This window comes from Acipenser ruthenus, chromosome 7 (genome assembly GCF_902713425.1).
Source record: "Acipenser ruthenus chromosome 7, fAciRut3.2 maternal haplotype, whole genome shotgun sequence".
In the NCBI taxonomy this organism is placed as follows: Eukaryota; Metazoa; Chordata; class Actinopteri; order Acipenseriformes; family Acipenseridae; genus Acipenser; species Acipenser ruthenus.
This window is the reverse complement of record NC_081195.1, coordinates 56,857,098-56,878,241: the sequence shown is the minus strand read 5'-3', so window position 1 is coordinate 56,878,241 and position 21,144 is coordinate 56,857,098. Positions and strand designations below refer to the sequence as shown.

The window sequence follows — 21,144 nt, the reverse complement described above, 5'->3', positions numbered from 1 at the left end:
GAGACTGATATTCTGATATAGTTGTCTTAGGCTATATTAAGTCTGCCAGTGTTGTCAGCACTTACTGTAACATACTTAACCTTTAATCACAGCAGGAGAAATATCTGACAAGTCTTTGGTATCCCTGTAAGAGCTGACTTCCCCTTGTTTATCCAAATAAATAGTCTTAAAATGATGTAAAACTAGCTGCTCTAGCAGACAGCTTGTATAGCAGGAATGCTGCATGTAGTTGAGCATAATAGGATATATAGTCTGTATACAAGAGAATGCAGGATAAGTAGATTTTAAATGAGCTCTTTAGCAAATTGGGCATTGTTGCTAATGTGCTTTTCCAATCGCTGCCTTGCAATTGCTGTTCTAGTATGTAGGTTAAGTGCATTAAATGATATTCCTGGTATTAATGTGCAAACCTTTTAGATTATATATACAAACTTATCACCCCACCCCACATATAATTTAAACATCAGCCCATGTTAAGGTAATGCTGTAATTCATTTTGACATCACAGTGTTTTACTTTGATTATCAAAAGTGTATTTGTTTAAAAGAGAAATATATGACCTAGCGGAGAATCAACCCCAGTGCCAATATGGTTATATATTTCTCTCTTACAGACATTAGATCATAATTGGTGATATGCCTACATATGGTCATACATCTTTAATGTAAATATACTTCAAGTTGAAGTTTGTATGTAAGTGGTTGCATGATAATGAAAATGTTCAAATCAAACATTTCAAAGTAATATGCTGTATATTCAGAAATACATTGCCTTCCAAAATACATTTATCCACAATTTGTCAGACAAAATGTTCCTTTAGAATCAATAAAATTAGTCATGAGATAGATGTTTCTTTCTTTCCCAGTGAGGATAGTATAATGGGATATGTGTCTGTAATGCTGATAATGGCAAACTTCAGAAAGTATATATATAAAGCATACAAAAATACTGCTTACTTTAACTTAGCTGGTAACAAATGCATCCTATTTCACCTCTTGGGCCCACTTCAAATCGCATATATGTATAATATAACTTTATGCACTCTAATGACAACCCCTCTGATTACACTGTGTAACAAATTTTATTTATTTTTTGTTCCTGGGTAGTAAGTGTTATTTTCTAATTGCTTATGCCTCAAAAGTATAGAAAATGGCTATTATTCCCCACAAACTTTGCTTTTGTGACCAGGACAGTGATATTTTGAAATTTACCTATTTTCCAGAACATTCCAGATAGATTCAGTGCTGGGTGAAATAAATGTATTTTTGTAGGATGGTACAGAGGGGAAAAGAGAGCCATGAAGTTCGCTATCCCAAGAATTTGGCGGGAACCCACTGACCACTCAAGCAACTGCTACTTCTGCATGGTGGACCCTTCCAAACGTCGGACTGGCAAGAATGCACCTGCTATCACGTATCCAGACCTTCCTTCATCCATCACCCCGGTGCCACACTGCCATGAGCTCCCCGTACCCACTCCTCCGGAGAGAGAGCAGCCATCTTTAGGAGAGAACAGCAAGTCAGAGAGCGAGGAAGATGTTGTAGATCCAGATGACAATTTCAGAGGTGGAGCTGAGGAGAGAAACCCATACTACCCCAACCAAAAAGACCTCAACGACTTGATTAGAGATCTTGGTCTCACCAAGTCTTTTGACGTCTAGGCTCAAGCAGTGGAACTTGTTGGATGAAAGCGTGCAAGTCGCAGATCAGAGGAAGCGTCACCAACCTTTTTCCAGCTTCTTCACCCGTCAAGATGGGCTCTGCTTCTGCCACAATGTGACCAGTCTGTTCGAGGCAATCGGAATCGCCTGTAACCAGAATGAGTGGCGCCTCTTCATTGACAGCTCATCCAGGAGCCTCAAAGCCGTGCTGCTCCATAATGGTAACAAGTACCCGTCTCTTCCCCTGGCTCACTCGGTGCACCTCAAAGAGGATTACAACAGCATCAAGACCTTGCTGGACGCCTTGAAGTATGATGAGTACGGCTGGGAGGTCATAGGAGACTTCAAAATGGTGGCATTCCTGATGGGTCTCCAAATGTAGTCTCCCATCAGAACATGATGGGAGACTACATTTGGGGGCTGATTCGTGAAAGTGATTTACAGTATAATTGTAAATCTCGAAAAACTACTCACTTCTAAATCTTTTGTAGTCATTTTTGTATTACTTTAGTATAAATACATGTTAATTTGGATTCATATGTTGTTTTTTTCTGACTTTATGTGAACGAAAAGACACAAATTCGCCCATTTTCTCATTGGAAATAGGTAAATTTCAAAATATCACTGTCCTGGTCACAAAAGCAAAGTTTGTGGGGAATAATAGCCATTTTCTATACTTTTGAGGCATAAGCAATTAGGAAATAACACTTACTACCCAGGAACAAAAATTGTGTTACATGGTGTTAATAAACAAATAATGAACATATGCAATTCTTTATGAAATACACAGTTTTCTCAATTTTAAGTCGATGCATTTCAGCTGTTATTGTGCCCTGTGTATTCATCAAAAATGTCAATATCTGACTTCCTGTGCTGAATGTTGTTTTTCAAGTTAGTCTTTGGACACTGTCTGCTGAGTTGTGATTAACAGAGGCATTTAGACTTAAGCATTAAAGTAATTTTACCTAACTCAAATGTGCAGTTTTGAAAGAAATGTTTTTCATTTTCATTTTCAAATGTGATATCTAGTGTTACACTAAGTTAAATAAATATATGTTTGCAAGCAATGATTTTAGACTGTCTGGCGCTTCCTGTGTCATTTCACTTAGAGGGTGGCATTTCCCCCAGCCCTTCAATTGCATTCCCTTTTGACTGACATGCTTTCAGCCAATAACATGTTTTGACCCAGAAGACACTGCTGCGGTAAAATGACCAAGGAAGTAAAGCGGTAACATACTTCCTGGAAGAGAACTTAGTGTTGTACCGGGTTCTGTTTTAAAATAAAAGTACATGTGTTTCTTTAAAAACTGCACATTTGAGACTGATGTAGGTATTGGAAGTGCAACATGTATAAGGTTTATGGAATTACTTTGAGTGACATTAATAAGATCTGCCACTATTCAGATAACTAAAATACAGCCCAGTGTCACAGATGATCTACTATAATTATTCTCACATATTCTCTGTATTGACACTATGCCATAAAAAACACATTGAGAGCATTGTGGTGAGATGATATTATTTTAATAGCAATAATGTACAATAACAAATTGGTAATTGCAAGTGAATTCTTATCAAGTAAATTTGCGATGGAAGAATCTTTCAGTATTGGAGGTTGAGAAGGGGAGAGGGTAAAACAAAATAATCTTGGGTGATAAATTGAGAATCCAGTGGAATTTATTCCATGTTTTTTCTTTCTCTATCTGAAGTGGTTTGATTTGAATTGCGTGGTGCATGCAATGTGTACTTTTTAATGTCTCTGTGTTGTTGTTGTTTTATTATTATTATAATCAATGCTTTTTTTATTCAATCTCATCTGTATGCAAATATTGTATATCTATTGTTTAAAGGTACTTATGCAACATTCAGCCATTACAGCAGATTCAATCATGACCAAACTAAAAAACACAATTAATGAAATCAATCACTTTGCAAAAGATGAATTATTTTGATATTGTAGACCCCCATTTCATTATTATTATTATTATTATTATTATTATTATTATTATTATTATTATTATTATTATTATTATTATTACATGATATACTTTTATAGGTTTACCTCCTGCATGCTTCTTTTTACAAGACATTTTAAGATGTCCCCTGAGCTTTGATTATAAAAATACCTTAGGATTATTTTAGTGTGTTTTATTTATTTTTAAAATCCTTTCTTAATCCTTCAGTTATCATCTTGAAAGGTATAATATAGACCATACAGTGACAATGAGTTAGATGTTCATTTCATTGCCTCTAACTGTTGTGTTTTTCCCCTTTCCATGACCGGGTTGTCTGGATGGGGACCTCTACCTTCCTGAACCCATTTCTGCCACATCCATCATATCATGCATGCTGCTTGGTCTGGCCTTGCTTTTCTTATCTGCTGCTTGTAAGAAACCGTGATTCCATTGCTCTGCCTTGGTACTAATTATGTTTTATCATTAAATGGTTTTTCGTTTTTTCTTTTCCAAACATTATTTTACGAACTTCATCTTGAAAAAATTGTTTGTTTTAGTTTATGTATATTTTAGGCCATGATGTTATTTTGCAAAAAATGATCAATGAAAAGGTATTTGTTACAAATCTATATTGATATAATTCGGTTATCTAAATGCAGGGTCTATTTTAATGATCTTATCAGAAGTGGATTCCTTTAGTATTTTGTTTTTAGTATTTTGCAGATATTTTATTTTAAAGACTGCCAGTCTTAATGTAAATCAGATAAGTATAAAGTGTATTATAACACCACAAATAGTAAATGTAGCACACGAACAAATGGGAAGAACATCTCCAGCGATTATTGTTTGTTTGGAAAAGAGATTTTGTAGTTTGTACAAGTGATTCTTTAGAAAGCCTAAATGCCAAGTTGTTAAGGAAAGGTGAGGACACATCGATTGTCTAGAGCTGTATTATTTCTAGAGATGATGTTACACAAGTCATGTGCAGCAGTCATTGGCTTTTCAGCCTGTGCTGTACAAGCTCTAACTGGCTTTTCTGTATTAACCTGCTTTCTGAAAGCAAAATATTGTGTTGTACAGTATGTCTTGTGCTGTTTTTAGAGGCATGAACAGTCTGAATACTGTAATATGATTTAATATACAGCAATGCAAAAATATGTTTTAGTACTACTTTATACCTTCGAAGTGTTGAAATTTACCAGAGAGAATCTAAATAACATGAAAATGATTGCTCAGCTTTTCCATTCCTTTCATATACATTGATGCATTTGCTGAAAGGCTATTTGAAGTTGATGGGCTATGCATTTTATCCACAATAAATCTACAGTACCTTTATACAATTCTGCATAAAGAGCACCTTCATACATTTTTGGATTCCAGTTATTGTGACCCATTTATTTCTTTAAAACCATAGCATTTACTATAATTTGGAAGAAACTGTTATTTATATTACAATTTGTATCTGCTTGACGTGAGTGCATCTCTGTGTTCAATTAAAAGAGGATATATATGCTTCAAGTGCCACCCTTGTATAAGTACGTCTATAAATGTATGTATACAAGGGTGGCAATAACCTGCAGTAATTCTTACCTATATTTAAGTAAACCAAACAGTTAATGTCAAGTAGAAATTGTTTAGACAGATTTAAATTAAAAAAGGATGTGGTTCTGATGTTAAATAAAAACAGGCGTACAAACTGTCTTATAAGTGCTACATAATGTTAACATTTCTCTAATGAAACTAGCCAAGGCCCTACTATTAATGCAGAATGTTTTATAAAAAATATTAAAATGATTTTTCCAACATCTATCCCCTCCTTCTTTAGAATCCCAAATTCCAGGAGCCTGTTACATTGGATTTTCTGGATGCTGAACTGGAGAATGATGTCAAAGTGGAGGTATAAAAGCCCTACAGCTATGGCCAAACGTTTTGCATCACCCTGTAGAAATAACTAAAGTTGCTTCATATAGTCGAATACAAACCTGCTAAATAATGTTATGTTAACATATTGAATTACATCACGCTTTGTATTTTTCTATATTCGAACTCTAGCATGAAATACTGTACTAATATTATGGCTTCCGGTTGACTTTTGCAATGTCATTTTTGTATTATCTTTGATTACATGATGTTAAATAAAAGATCTTAATTATGTTCATATAGGTTTTTTTTGTTTAAAATGATGTCACAATCCTAAAATTATAGGTAATGCAAAACTTTTGGCCATAGCTGTAGAGCCTAAGGTGTGTGTGCTAAATTAGCATGTGGAAGTTATTCTTGTGTTTTAGCTTATTATGGCCTGGCGGGTGCCTCTCTATCTCGATGTAAGCACCCTCAAGGAGGTGTGAGCTTCGCTACCCCCCACAAGAAGACACAGATGCAAAGGTGGTGGAGAGAAGGATCGAAGTAGCAAACAGACATTTTAAATAGGGACTTTGATTAATTTAGTAGGAATCCTCTCTCTGTGTACTAAACTGTAAGATACCAGCTGTGCATCATGTACTAGTTGTAAGATGGACCTTAAAGAGTAAGTAGCAGGGTTCCAAATAATACAGCGTTACACGTCCCCACGTGTTGATACAACTGTTTAAATAACGTACCTGTATTTTTCTTTTTATTGTTAAGTTTCTGTACTTTAAAGCCTGTTTCAAAGATCTTTTCAAAATGGTCGCTGTAGTGAACTGGGGTTTGCGATCTGTCCTCTAAATCACTGCAGGAAAACCGATTTAAAAAAAATAAATAAAAAAAAAAACTTAACAAGAAGTGCTCTGGCTTTTCTGTTTCGTACCACATCATGGATTGTTATAGCTGTGTTACCTGTTTGACAATGTGGGCTTTATTGTCTAGATTCGACGGAAAATGATTGATGGAGAAAAAGGAGAGATTAAAATAAATACACTGGTGAAGTCTCAGGATGAGGTAGGTCAAGATAAGAGAGACATGAACCACGATGTTCTGAGTGTAAAACATAGAGGTTTATTTTTATGATCTGAACTCTTAACCTCTATGTTAATCCTGCTGGTGTTTCCCCTCGGGTGATTTATTGACCCAATTATTAACATTTCTAAAAATAAAGTAAAAAAAAAGGTCCACAAAAGGTTTATACGGGGGACATATTTTTGTTGGACCATGTTAAGATATGACACTGTTTAGATCAGGGGTGTCCAAATCAGTTCCTGGAGGGCCGCAGTGTCTTCTGGCTTTCGTTACACCCGAGCTCTTAATTACTTAATTGGTCTAATTATTGGATTAATCAGACAAATGTAATACTCTCCAGGCCTCAAAAAATTGTATAGGTATTGTACCTTAAATCAAGTGTATTTTGTAAATCATCAACTGTAAAATATTAAATATGTCCAATTGAACAAATCATTAGATCAATTCTGCTAATTCGGAGCTTAAATTGGAATGAAAACCAGTAGGACTGGAGTTTTCCACCCCTGGTTGAGATCTATACATTTGTAACTGTCTTTGCATTCAGTGAAATTAGGATTTTGTTTTTTTCTTATATACTATCAGTCAATTAATTTACTTTAATTTATTTTATGACCACACTGATAAATTGTATAGAATAGTAGAGAGAAAGCAGTAGTTTGATAAAACTGTATATGCATGTTTATCAGCCTATATGGATGCAAATGTACTTATTTTTTGTTTATATACATTTGCAGAGGTATATTGACAAGGGAGTCAGAACATACACCTGGACCCCAGTGAATGGCACAGATTACAGGTAATTTGAAGTATATTGACACCTTATTTAAAGGTTTTACAGTTGGCTTTGATACGATAGATGACCAAGTTGTCTAGTGGGCAAAGTTGCAAGTAGAGTTTTTTCAAAAAATGTTTTTTGTGTGTTACATGCCCTTTGGTATTCTATGCAGCAGCAGATTGAAAGAGAATAGTAGAGGACAATTTGGCTTAATCTTTATTCTGAAAAAATGTGTGCTCTAACTTATTTTTTCTGATTTATCTTTCTTTCATCAATCTTGCTGTTATTTATATATGTGCATATATATATATATATATATACTTATATATTAAAACACATGAGACAGAATACATGATCTAATATAGTTATAAGTCAAATACATCAGATTTACAGTTTCCCCTTTTTTAATTTGCTCTAAACAAGTTTCTGTGATGTTTTGTTTCTGCTTTTGTCTCTGCCTGACTGTAAACTGTCTCCGCCCTTTAGACACTAAATGCCCTTCTCAGTCACGTCACACGAAAAAAACTATCAGGAAGTGAATTAATATTTCTGGACCTTTATCACTGTCTTCTAGTTTAAAAAATGAACAATACTCGAAACAACAGGGTGGTGCCTGTATATTTATTTTAAACCTAAACAAAACAAAAGCCTAACTCCACCAAGGAGTACTAACTACATTTTTACAAGTTTGAACTAATTAATCGGATGGCTAAGCCATTTACTGATTTACCATAAAACCCTTATTCACAAAGACAAGTTACACCCAATACACAATACCTTTCTTTTACAGTTTCCCAGACACAAATCCAGACACAGGTCCAATCCTTAATACAGACAACATCCCACCTCTCAGATCTGTACACACACACACATATTTCTATAAGCAGTAATTGTATTGTCTTTCTTCCAGCCTGGCATTGGTATTACCGTCCTACAGTGCTTACTATATTAAGGCAAAAATTGAAGACACAATCACACAGGCCAGATGTAAGTAGATTCTCATTTGAATATGTACATTGTTTTTTGTGTTATGAGTTGATGTTATACTTGTCAAAGTAAATATCATTTTAAAACAGAAGTTCACACATTTAAGATGTGAGCATAAAATGCTGTAAGCTTTGATTTTTCAAATGTGGCAAGAAAAAAATGAGAATAATTCTAAAGCAACCAAGCATGCAAGTTGTATAGATATTCTATTTATAGTTCACCGGGTGGAGCAAGGCCATCTGATGTAGTGTTTAAAGACATGGAGTTAGAAACATTTAAAATGTGTAGTGAGAGGGGCTCCGCCTCTTCAAGGCGCAACATATAGAAGGGGGGTTCCATCATTTAGGAGACCCGACAAACGGGAGTGGGGTCACCGTCTCTGAGGTAACCCGACATACGAAGAGGCTCGCGAACCGAAAAGAAAAACATGGATTAATATGTATTATTATGGATTAGATGCTGGTTGATATTTGCTTTTGCAGCTGATGTGGCTGCCCCTATTCTGAATGAATGAGGAGTGTAGAATTGCAGGGAAGACCTGCTCTGGACACCAAAGTTGAGAGATGTAGAAAACCAATTCCTTGATACAATGGACCGGCTTGAATTGATGAACAAAGGGTCAGAAGATGAAATGGCCTTGCGTTCTGCGATGTACTTCAGCACGGAAATGTAGGGGCATAGAGGAGAGTTGATTTTTGAAAGCTGTATACATTGTCCTTGCCGCAGCTGATCCGTTTTTGAAATGCGAAGGAATTAGGATGAAATGGGAATCTGGAATGATCTTGAGGTCACTGGAATGGATACCTAGAGTAGGAAAGCTGGAAATAGAAGGAACTGTATATTCGGAGCATCTCAAAAAGAGATTGAACTGATTGAACTATAGGCTGATTAGCAGAACGAAGGTTTTGAAGAGGAAGGAGAAATTTGACTGAGCCTGTTTGAAAAAAACATTTTCCAGTCCATCGATTAAGTAACTGGTGAAAATCTTGTCTGGATGATTCCGAAGTTTTTGTGATAGAGCCGAAATGTTTATGGGAATGGAGACTGTGAGCATGGAAGATGGTCACTTGGGAGCTACTGGGCAAATTGCTTTAGAGTGAGCATCACCGCAAGTACTGCACATGTGAATATAATTGCGTCTGTTTGAACACAAACCGGTAGTACAATTATTGCAGATCTGTCTTCCTCCTGCAAGTCTGATTCTGTGCCCATATTTGTCTTGCCTTGTGGATTTCTCAGAGGGGCTGAAGAATGTATGGAGTTGGGGATGGAGATTCTGTTTGAATAGTGAGGAGGAGTGACACCGACTCCTGATCTGGAGGAGGTTGATGTTATGGCCGCCTTCGGGCAGAGAGAGGTTGAGTGACCAGTGGAACCGCAGACCCCGCATGCAATAGCTCCTAGACCGCCGAAAATCCTGTTGAACAGACCTGAATCAGGTGTGCCCAGTCAATTATGTGGTTATCTGATGCCAATATAGCTGCTGCTTTTGCTGAAAAGCTTTGCGATAATCAAAAAACATGGTCCCTTCATATCTGACAAACAGATCCACAATGTAAAATTCATAGGAGCCTAATTCAGCTCTGCGGTTTGGGTGTACTGAACATAGTACATCTCTGAATATGGCGAATACTAGGACGAATTCCCCCAAAGCGATTCTCGATTACTCCCTGCTGGGATTGCGCAGCAATTTTTTAGAAGGGACTTTATGAGCTTGTTGAGCGTCCAGTACTTCCAGTACAGCCGCTCAGAAGATGCATCCTGAGCCTGGAGTCGCTTGCAACGGCAGAGATTAGCTCCTTGGGCAGCAGGTAGAGATAAAGTATCCTGGTCAGGAGGCACCTGTTCAGATGTTATGCAGATGCCAGACAGAGAGAAGAATGGTGGGTTGATCAGGCCCTGGTTTGAAGCTGCTTGAGAATGCTCTGCTACTGACAAGAAATCCAGAAAATTGTCTGAATCTGAGGAAGAGAGTTGCTGTGAGTACTCTTTGTTGATGAGTCATCAGATGCGCATCTTGCAATCCGCTTAGGTTTACACCAGAACAAAAAAAAACACAAGACAGCTAGATAGGGGTGACTGATGGCTAAATAAGGTAGATTTAATTGATGAAAGGAGATGATAGGATGCAGGGGGCCCTAGCTTCATCCCCCAAACCACAGTAATAGGTTAACATATAAAATATGTGCTGTTTTTTTCCCTTGTTATGCATCTTTAGAACCATTTTTCAGTTGTATCTTCTGTTGCTGTTTTACTTAGATAAGAACAATATAGATACATTCAAATATCCTCATCTCTGTAATTTTGCATATTATGTTGTCAAAAAGCAAAGTTAGTGCCAGTCTATCCATGCCTAAAGCACGGTGATATACAGTAGATATTCAGTGGGTGTGGGTATGCATTTAAATAATGGTCAGTAGAACAATACTGAGAATATGATTTAATTATTCTCTACTGTTTGGTGAAACTCAATGTCATCTACCAGATGGTACAGCCTGCATCGAGAGGACACAAATGATATTATACTACAATATATTCTATTTAATGTTTAATTAAAAGTTGAATTAAAAGTTTCATGAACAAAGGAGCATTTATATAATGATAAAAAAAATCACTTTATTTTTAAAAATAATGTTTTCACTTGTCAGTGTAGCGTTAGGCGTTATGTGGACAATGTCAGTAAATTGAAACAAGTCAGTCCTATAGTAGTATTTATCTTGCTTTTATTGTATTACTTGTACTGTAACACTTGAAATGTATTTGCTTACGATTGTAAGTCGCCCTGGATAAGGGCGTCTGCTAAGAAATAAATAATAATAATAATAATAGTAGTACTGCAAGTGGTCTGTGGAATCTGAGGAGCTTGTTGTTGAAAAATAGGTTGCAGGGCATATAGTAACAGAGCAGCAGTGAATCAGGTGGTAATCTACACTGATAATCTATACTGATTTGCACATAAACAAGAGATAGTTGAGCTCACAGGCTTCAAGAGCTGGAAAATTATGCGCTGATGTCCAAGCAGGCATCTACTGTCTGTAAGAAGCCTGCCAAAGCTTGAAGCTGATTGGCTGACAATACTGAATTACCATATTTCCGGATTACCCTTTATTAAGAGAAATATCATACTAATAGTAATGTAGCAAGAACCCTGTATGTATGTCAGTGATTCTGGCTCAAAACAGAATTAGTGTTATTCTCATGTTTCTTATCTTCATAAAACCTTCATAATGATTGTTTTTAAATCATGAAAGATCATTTACAATTTGTATGCACAAAAAAATATCCACGTTACAAAACTAGTAACAAACCCCTCAGATGGTTATTTAAATACCCTGCCTATTTGTTTGCTACTTGTTTGCTAAAACGTACAGATTGCTCTTTGGCATAAATACCTTGATATATAAACCACCCATTATGTCAACATGTTTTCTATTTCTTGTTAATAGCACAGGAAACACAAGCGTGTTTACAATGGTGAACATAAATAACCCCAGTTGTTATCTGTTAGGAGACAGAAGATCTTCGCTCTTATCTGTTCCAGTAAGAGAACACAAAGTACATAGCTTCTAGTCTATTGGCTGAGGTAAAAAAAAAATCAGTTCAGCTTGGATCAGCAATTACTGATACATTTTCTCGCAAATAACATACAAAGCCACAGCCTGCAGAAGGTACCTTAAAAATGTGTGTGGAACACGAGTTTACTCAGGATGTCTGTCTCCTTTGTCTAGTCTACGACAATGAAAAAGAAAAAGAAAACTTCTGATCGGACCACAATATTTTTATTCAAGGCAAACTCATTGAATAAAATGTTGTTAACTGTAACCCCTGTTGTTCTACCCTGTTTTTTCTGTTTCCCTGCTTTCTCTCTGCTGGATAATCTCAGCCAAAAAGAGCAAACTGAAGGGCAAGTATTTACTTGTTGGTCATTTTCCTCCTGTGGTTGTTCCATCTCTATTGTACTGCACATGGTTACTGCTATCCTTTCCAGTTAAGACTGTATCTTTGTTCCAACCAGGTTAAGAATACAGTTCAAATACAGTGTTTTTTTGGTGTCTGTGTTGTGTTATTAATAATTTATTTTTGTTTCAGTTAAGTTGTTCTTAATGTTACCCTACTTCCTTCCTTGTAACAGGTGGAAGATGAGCATCTAGTTAGCATGTAGAAACAGAAAACAATTCCAGTAGAGTACTTGTGTCTTTCACGCCAATCTAGAGATCGTGCCCATGGTTAGATCACAGCATGTCTCTGAAAATCAACCCCAGCCTTTCCAGGCTTTAGTATTGTTTATGCAGCTTTACCTTAATGTCAGTCACCAATCTAAACAGAACCTTACTCACCCCTAAGTCATTTGGCAACTTATACAGAAATGTCATCAGATGTACGCTAAGCAGAGCACTGACACATTTAGGGGGTTATTTTTAGTACATTTAATCACTTTAATCATTTTCAGAAGTATAAATGTGCTTTTGTATTTCAATGTAAATGCATTTGCCAACTTTGCTGGTGCTGCACAGCAAATTACTTTTTAGTTCTTGAACTTTACTCTGGCATTTAAAAAAATCCCATATTTTAGAGCTGCTGAACTTCCCTGGGAACCACTGAGCTTTCTCTGCTCATGTTAACATTTATAAGAACAAAACACATTGCAATTTTTTGATTTCCTGAAATATGTTCAAAAGTGCATTGAACTCAGCATACTTGATACATTGGGCTGTATGATCCATGGTAAGATGATCAGAATCCTTATAAGAAACCCTAAAACCCTTACATTCTTATAGAAAAGATTCATTTAAGAGTAAAATTGAATACACAATATTATGATTCCGGATGGCTCACTTGAAATAGCTTATATTATTCCATTCTATAGCTAGACAAAAGAGCAGCTTCTGGGGAATTATTTACTGCAAGATTTAACCTAATTAGGATGTTTGTGGTTGGTAACCATCTGGGCAAGTAATGACTACATCTGCAGTGTAATTGAAACTTTGCAGACATGGTTAAGTATCCAAATGTTTATGCTGTTTTGAAGGATGATGGTCAACCAAGTTATGGAGAACCATTTGCAACGGTTCATCCATTAAGGAAATAATACTAATGAAACTAGCCCTTGTGCATAGAGAGCATACAGAGAGCATTGTCTTGTAAAATTGAGAACCTATTGCAAATTGCCTTTGCTCTGCACTGGAGATGTCTAACTTTAGACTTTGTTTTTGCAGTATCCGAAACCCTGCAACTTGATCACTTTGAAGAATATGGTTACACATCAATTGCACCAAGGTAACTGTGCCCTACTGTTAAACAATAATTATTCTGCAGAAGAAAAAGTACATTATATTTGCAATAGGCAATCCTGTGATAAACCATGACTTATTTAAATTTACCAAAGTCAAAATATGACGCTATAATGACATTCTCTGTTTCGTATTTTCCTTTTACTCTCAAATAACATTTATTTGAATCACAGCCTGTGATCATTTATTATGAAGATACTTTTAAATGTGTTAGAGGTGGGGGTGGACTGCTGGAGTGATTTTGGCTACTTGATTTCAAGGCTTTTTTACAATGAGAATTTTAAATCACTAAGGGGTAGGCTTACTAAAGTGTTGCGCCTGTCGAGTCGGAAGTCTTGGGTGAAATGTACTAGACAAGCGCAATGCTATTTGCGACTTTTTAGGGAATGCTTTGTGGTTCAAGTGTAGATGAATACGTAATTATGGGCGTTCCTGCATAAATTCACAAAAAGGGTCCGGATGATAGTGCGCATGAGGGTTCTCAAATATTATAATGAGATGTACGAAAGCTGCAGGCAATTGCGACACTTACAGTCGCATCAATTTGTTAAGAACTTTTGAAAACAGTCGTAATTGTTGCTGGAATTTCCCAGTGAGCTTTTTCTCGTGCGTTGCCAGGTGTGCTCAATGCATTTTTTAGGCAAACAGCCAAATACCTATTTTTCCCTAAAAGCAGGGTGTACTTACAAGCCTCAAACAAATTTCTATGACATTTCTGGTTTCCCCAATGTGTTGGGAGCAATAGACTGCACACTTGTGCCGCTAAGCCCTCCAGCTCATTCTAAACATCTGTAGAGGAATAGGAAACACACCGATTCTGTTAATGTGCAGGTGGTTTGTAATTGTGCACAATTTAGCACTGCACCCCTGACTAACTTAAATAAAATCAGACAGTATACATTTGGCTTATAGGCTACGAATGATAATACGAATTATTGGTATAATGCAAAATTTGTTGCTGGTCCTTTAAAATTCATATTAACGAGAATTGACTGTCCTCCTGTAAGTATCATAATTTGTCAATGCGGCACCATGATCTGTTTTGTGTTAATTGTCTAGGCTGCCAGGTTAATAATAATAATAATAATAATAATAATAATAATAATAATAATAAAAAACGCTAAAATCATTTAGTTTCAATTTAAAATAATGTTTTATTTGCATTGTACACCAATGTATACAGTGCAGCAGCATGATTTATTTTGTGTTACCATACCGGTAGCCTACAGGCTAAAGTAAAAAGAAAGTGTGCTAGGTGTTCATTTGATTTTACTACTGTACTGTACACTGTATAGGTGTACTGTACAGATTTATATTTTTACATAATGTAATGTGTAGCCTACCCAAAACACATTGGTGTTATTTCAGTGCAATGATGTATACATTTAAAATACATTGAGCACTATAAATGTATGTGTGTGCGATTGTATTGTAATTTTTTAAAAACCTGACACCTCCTAATGTCGGACAAACATATCCGGTTTAGCGAGGGTCTACTGTATGATTCTGAAAAGCTTTTTGATAGAAACACATTTATTTGTGGGTGAAGGTGGGGGCCCCACTATAGAATCTGATGGGATTAAACTGCCTTTCATTTGTATAATATATATGTATGTATAGATAGATAGATAGATAGATAGATAGATAGATAGATAGATAGATAGATAGATAGATAGATAGATAGATATCAGTATTAAAATAGGTAAAATGAAGACGGAACAGAATGCATTGTACAGATGACGTTTACATTTAACCCTTGCATGTATAGACGTTATCCTTCGGGCACCCTTTGCTGCAGCAAACCACAACTCAACTCCCGCTATTTATTTGAACAATGTTACACAACTCTCGCAATAGAGATCTCGCTAAGAAGACACAACAAATATTTAAATTAGTATATTGCGGCTTTTATCATTAACATATTTTCTCTTAGTGCATACGACAAAATGTTTACTTTGCTAAGTGTCACAATGAAAATGTGTTTGCGCTGTGACTGGCCCATCTTAGTACACCTACCCCTAAAGCCCTACTGTAGGATTTACTCTGAACATGTAAGTCTGCAAAAACTCAGCTAAGATCTAAGATGCAAGATAGTGCACATGGTACCATAAATTACCATAAGTATTTTGTTAATACACATACAGTCAGAGATCCGTTTGATGTTTTCGATTTATATTGGTAAATACATTTTTAATTGTACACTTTTTTTTTAATTTCCTGCTGTAAGAGAGGACTAACACTGGGTTTACATTTTTAGGGAATACTGCAAGGACTTGAAACTGTCAAGCAACAAGACCCAATTTCTCTTGGAATTCATTGATTTTATTGACAGGAAGTCACCCAGTCATCAATCTTGTATGTATCAAATACATTTCTAAATAATTTTAAAGAATATGCTGGAAACCTTATGTCTTGCTGTATAAAGAGGTGTGCCAGCAAAATGAAATGCAGTTTTGTTTACTAAATGTTCTGTGTTATTTCAGGCAACGCTACACTTGTTAACCGACTCTTACTTGATGCTGGCTTTTCAAATGAATTGGTGCAGTACTGGAAAAAGCAATCTCCGTAAGTCTGTTATCCTTCATGAAATATTGAAATGATTGAAATGGTTGAGCCTCACAGTATTTTGATAAGCCAATGTGCTTGATGTATAACATCCATCACACTCAATTAGTAAAAGTATTCTTCTTGGATAAACAGCCTGGAGTTCAAAAGTAATGGAAAATTAAGTTCTCTAATAAATGTTTGTTTTCTTTTGAAATGTAGCCAAGGAGTTCTTGCCAGGTTTGTCGCTACTGATGGTGGAATTACAAGAATTTACCCAAAAAGGTAGTGTACGATATTATTTCTCAATCTTTAAAAGGATATCCTGGCAAACTGTCTTAATCTGCTATATATCTTAATCAAAGGTGGAATAAAATATGAAATATCCATAAAGAAGTACATACTGTATAATTTCCCTTATTAGTCGCATTAGTCCTAATCAGCAGGTAGGTGTGTTCCAGCAGGGCCTCAGGTATGAAAAGGTCCCAGTTATACACCTCAGGGCTGCTGCAAGGTCATAACAAGTGCCAGGATTAATCTAAAAGCTGAAATCCTCCGATCACCACGTGTCTTAACCGGGATCAGAGCTTTAAAGAGAAGAAGCCGAAACCATCAACGACATGTACAGTGTTTTATTTTTGCTTTTTGTACATTTATATGCATGTCCTCTGTAAGCTACCATCGCTGGTAGCATCACGTGAGCTGTCTGTGTCTGTTTGTAAATGAAACCTCTGTGCCTGCGGGGCGTGTCAACTCCATCCTCCGTCTCGATCTCACACTTCTCCACTGTTACATATGTTTTTTATTGTTATGTATAATTTCACAAGACATGGACATGTCTTCTTTCGAAAAACTATATTGAAAAACATGAAACCTGTGTAGGAATGCACTAACTGTTTTTTTTTTGTTTTTTTTTTAAGTGCTGGGGAGGATTGGACAGAAGATGCAGAAACATATGAAGCAAGCTTTTACAAGAGGAGCCTGGATAATCAATTTTATATCTTCACTGCACCATACTTCAACAGTAAGGCATAATTCTGAATCGCCATGTATTAGATACCGCAGGGTCGAGTCTTAGGTTCTGTTCAAAACAAGCGTTAGGGACTGTTCTTTATCTTAATTAACCGACCTTTAGATGCAATCCCTTACAACTGCTCAAATATTATTATTTTTTTTTTTGTTTAGTAACATCCAGCCAATTAAGATCATCCAGTAATATTGTTAGTTTCACAATAAATAACTCAATTAACAAGGTAGTTGACCCTTATAAGAAGCGGAGACATCCGTTAACAGGTGTGTGGTGACCAAACTCACATGTAAAGAAAATGAATCCACAAAGAAACAGAAAACCCAGTTTGAAAATACAGATCGGACCTGCAGTCACATTATAGCCCTTGTCAAAAGGTTGTGTTTGTATGTGAGAGTCTGCACCAAATTAAAAGGGAACACACAATTCCCTTGCATCACTAGCACATGCAGGACCATCTGCAGCACTTTCTAAGACAAGGACGCACCATTGTCTAGTGCTGTCAACCCCTCAGGTAAATAGTGCTATGCTTTGGGCTTTCTTTTTTTTTGTATTGATTTCCATACAATTAATTACATATTTACAACAATATCAATATATTTTACAAGCAACACTATACATGTATTGTATTCTTTTTTCTATATTAGTTGCATAATAATTTATATTATTTTCTCTATTCCCTTTTTATATGATTAGAATGTATATTCTTTATAACCTTTCATTCATAATTTCAGAATGCGCAGTCTTAATTCCAAGATAGAACTATAAGAAACCAAACCAAATGCACAAATCTAACTTGTGTCCTAGACTTGTTAATTTACTTTTTCTTTTTACTTTAAAGGTATAAGACATGATTGTGAAATTTATGTACAATGTTAAGGCAAGTTAAGACACAGATTTCCATTTAGACTCAAGTTTCGTCCATACTTCAAACCTTAACACTAAATAAATAAACCTAAAACTCGGCACCTGTATGTCTACGTGGCACACACCCATAGTTGAACACACATTTTTCAACAGTCCCAGTTTTCCTCAGTTTCAACAATAGAACTAGTGACTAAAATAGGAATAGGAAAGCTGTAACTGCATCTGCTAAACTATTACACCTGTGTGCGTTTGTATATAAAGAACACAGCAGCAGGTTTTAAGATGATCATTTCTTCTCTCTTCAGATTCAGAAATTGGTGTGAGTGGGTTTGATTCTGGTATAATGGTGAGCAGAGCAGTTGAAATTACAGTGGATGGGAAACTATTAAAACCTGCTGGTAGGTATACTATATTTTTATACTTTCTTACATTAATTTCTTTTGCTTACTTTTTTAAAAAACTTCTATGATACACTTTGTTGCTACCGTGTTAAAATGCAGTTAAAAATGCCTAAAACAGTTTCTTATTATTTTATGATTTCATTCTGTGTAAAATGTGCACCATTTATTTTTTTGGCTTCAATTCATTATTTTTAATATTTAAGGTTATCCTCACACTTGACTAGAAAAGATAGATACCGATATATGCAAGAGTCAAAGAATACACTCACACACAGAGGATTTGAAACCAAATTGCCCACATACACCTCTCAGTAACTGACCTATTGGACACTAGAACTGTCAGGTGGTATTTAAATGAGGGACTGATACAGTGCAATAACCACCCAATTCCCTTGCAAGATGACCGAAGTCATGTTTGGTTGAATTTTTAACACCCTTATATCTGTAGAAAATTGTAAATGGTCACTTATTGTTATTGATCGAGTGTTATTGATCGAGTGTTTTGATTTTTTAACAGTTGTTGGAGTAAAGATTAATGTCACTACCTGGATGGAGAACTTCACAAAAGCCACAATGAGGACAGATGTAAGAAATAATGTATTTAGATAGTTAGATAAATATAGATTGAACTACAGATTTAACCCAAAGGATTTGTAACATTTGTGTGTATCTCTGTTTTATGAAAATGTCTTCCACACACACATATCTTGATTGAGTGAAGAGACTTCAAATGTAGGGGAATAATATACGTCTACAGTGTTATATTTGAGTCTGTGTATATTTGAGAAAGTGTACTGTAGACACTTGAATAGAACAAGAAGAGTTTAAGCTGAACATTACACACATATTTTATAAAATGTATTGTACCTACTTATTGGAGAACATTCATATTGCTGAATTTCAGTTTGAAATAAAATGTCTTTTATTGTTTATTGCAGTGCACGAGTGAGATATGTGACTGTGAGAAAAACAACAAGGTATGATATTTTATAAGTGTTTACATCATAAAAAAGTTAGTTTCCATCCGATTGTCCTGCCATTTGTAGTAAAACCAAAGTTGTTTTGCCTTTCCTTTCAGTATGTAGACTGTGTGATTCTGGATGATGGTGGATTCCTCTTGATGTCTAATCAGGATGAGTATATCTCACAGGTAAGCTTTAAGGATTTGTATTTCTAAGCAGCAAAATAACATTACTGTGAATTCACTTTGAGGTAAAATAACTTGTCTTAAATTTTGAAATTGTGTGGATGGGTTCAAGGAGAAAGTTTGCTAATACAAAATACAACTTGAGTAATAGTGTTTTTTTCTTCCTATGACAACAAAAACAGCTCCTTCCTGGGTCAAGTTAGTAGGAAATACAATAGAACCTCAGAGTTACGAACGACAAACTTACGAACTAACCGATTTACCAAGCACCCCACTTTTAGCAGGAAGTATGCAAATCACTTAACAATGGGTGCAATGCAACCAGATAGGCACTCCTATAAGTGGCATGCTGGTCATGAAGGCAAAATTACTGTGCCAAGAAATGTATCCAGACAAAGGTGAGGCAGATTTCAAAGCAAGTGCGGGCAATTTTACTAGGAACATTTTAATTTTAAACAAAGCACTTTTTTTTTCAAGCCAAAGAAGGCTGATGGAGCAAGCTGTATTAATGCATTTTGTTTATAAACAAGCACTATGTTAACCCACATTTTCCTCGACGTTTAAATCTGTGTTTTTGCTAGTTACAATTTCAACAGTAACTTCAATTTAGCCTTTTTCCATTTGTAGGATCGCTTTAAAGACTTTAGAGCCATAACAATACGAGTATTGCATTACTGTGTTGTATCCTTGTATTATTCGCAAGATTGAGGGTGTAGATAGCAGGTGTACACGTTCATTAAAACCATTGAAAAACGATTTTCAGAGTTACAGACATTTCAGACTTATGTACAGACTCCATTCTGATGTTTGTAACTCTGAGAAGGCGTTTGCGTTTTGCATTACAAAAAAAAAACAGTAGTGCAGAATTGTGAAAAAAATACATCCAAGCTGCGCGCTGTGAATTTAAAATAAAATCTTAGAATGTCAACTTTTTACATAGCTTAAAAAATAAAAATGTAAAATATGTTTACACCACTTAGCTGATCAGTATAATACATAGGTAAATAAAGCAGCCATCTTTGGATGGATTCCACAGAATGTGCATTGGCTCTGTCTCCCCCCCAATGATCAGACACCTAGTAATCTGCAGGACTGGCCTTTGTCCTCTAGGGAGTGGTCGCTTGTGGACATCTGCTATAGAATTCCTTGGTGTAAAGAGGCAATTGGCTTGGTCAAAGGATGTCTACTGACATTCTAAATTGGGGAGAAAGACAGGCATGAAATAATTGGGCACTCTAAATAAAGAAAGAACCCATCTGCACTTTCAATATGCCCAGAAATAAGTCTAAACATAAGAAACCTCTAGTATGTGGATACAGTTACAATACATACATGTTCTTTCTTGTGCAGATTGGCAGGTTCTTTGGAGAGATTGACCCCAGTTTCATGAGGAACCTTATAGAAGTGCCTCTGTATTCATTTAATAAGTCTTACGATTACCAGTCTGTGTGTGATCCAGAGAGAGATACCAAGGCTGCAGCTGGTCTACGTTCTGTCTTTGTGGTAAGTTCAAACTGTATTCCTAAAAGAACATCTGAAATTAATCCTAACCA

General features: G+C 35.9%; 1 protein-coding gene across 15 annotated transcripts in view; it reads left to right on the top strand.

The window, feature by feature from the left end:
* The window catches only part of LOC117415040 (voltage-dependent calcium channel subunit alpha-2/delta-1-like), a 159,413-nt gene that overhangs the window by 123,016 nt on the left and 15,253 nt on the right, over positions 1-21,144 (top strand). For 5 of the 15 annotated variants that reach the window (XR_009329193.1, XM_034024959.3, XM_059027342.1 and 2 more), the window contains 15 exons: positions 5,441-5,512; positions 6,463-6,534; positions 7,287-7,348; positions 8,238-8,314; positions 12,198-12,218; positions 13,531-13,591; positions 15,863-15,960; positions 16,089-16,170; positions 16,372-16,434; positions 17,070-17,173; positions 18,349-18,441; positions 18,962-19,029; positions 19,383-19,421; positions 19,523-19,594; positions 20,942-21,094. Coding sequence is in view for 14 of the 15 variants with exons in the window: in XM_034024959.3 (XP_033880850.1) it covers positions 5,441-5,512; positions 6,463-6,534; positions 7,287-7,348; positions 8,238-8,314; positions 12,198-12,218; positions 13,531-13,591; positions 15,863-15,960; positions 16,089-16,170; positions 16,372-16,434; positions 17,070-17,173; positions 18,349-18,441; positions 18,962-19,029; positions 19,383-19,421; positions 19,523-19,594; positions 20,942-21,094 (1,137 nt within the window). In the remaining variant the exon portion in view is untranslated. Of the gene's footprint in view, positions 1-4,051; positions 4,079-5,440; positions 5,513-6,462; positions 6,535-7,286; positions 7,349-8,237; positions 8,315-12,197; positions 12,219-13,530; positions 13,592-15,862; positions 15,961-16,088; positions 16,171-16,371; positions 16,435-17,069; positions 17,174-18,348; positions 18,442-18,961; positions 19,030-19,382; positions 19,422-19,522; positions 19,595-20,941; positions 21,095-21,144 lie in introns of those variants that run through there. The other 10 variants (XM_059027346.1, XM_059027356.1, XM_059027348.1 and 7 more) reach the window with 4 other exon arrangements.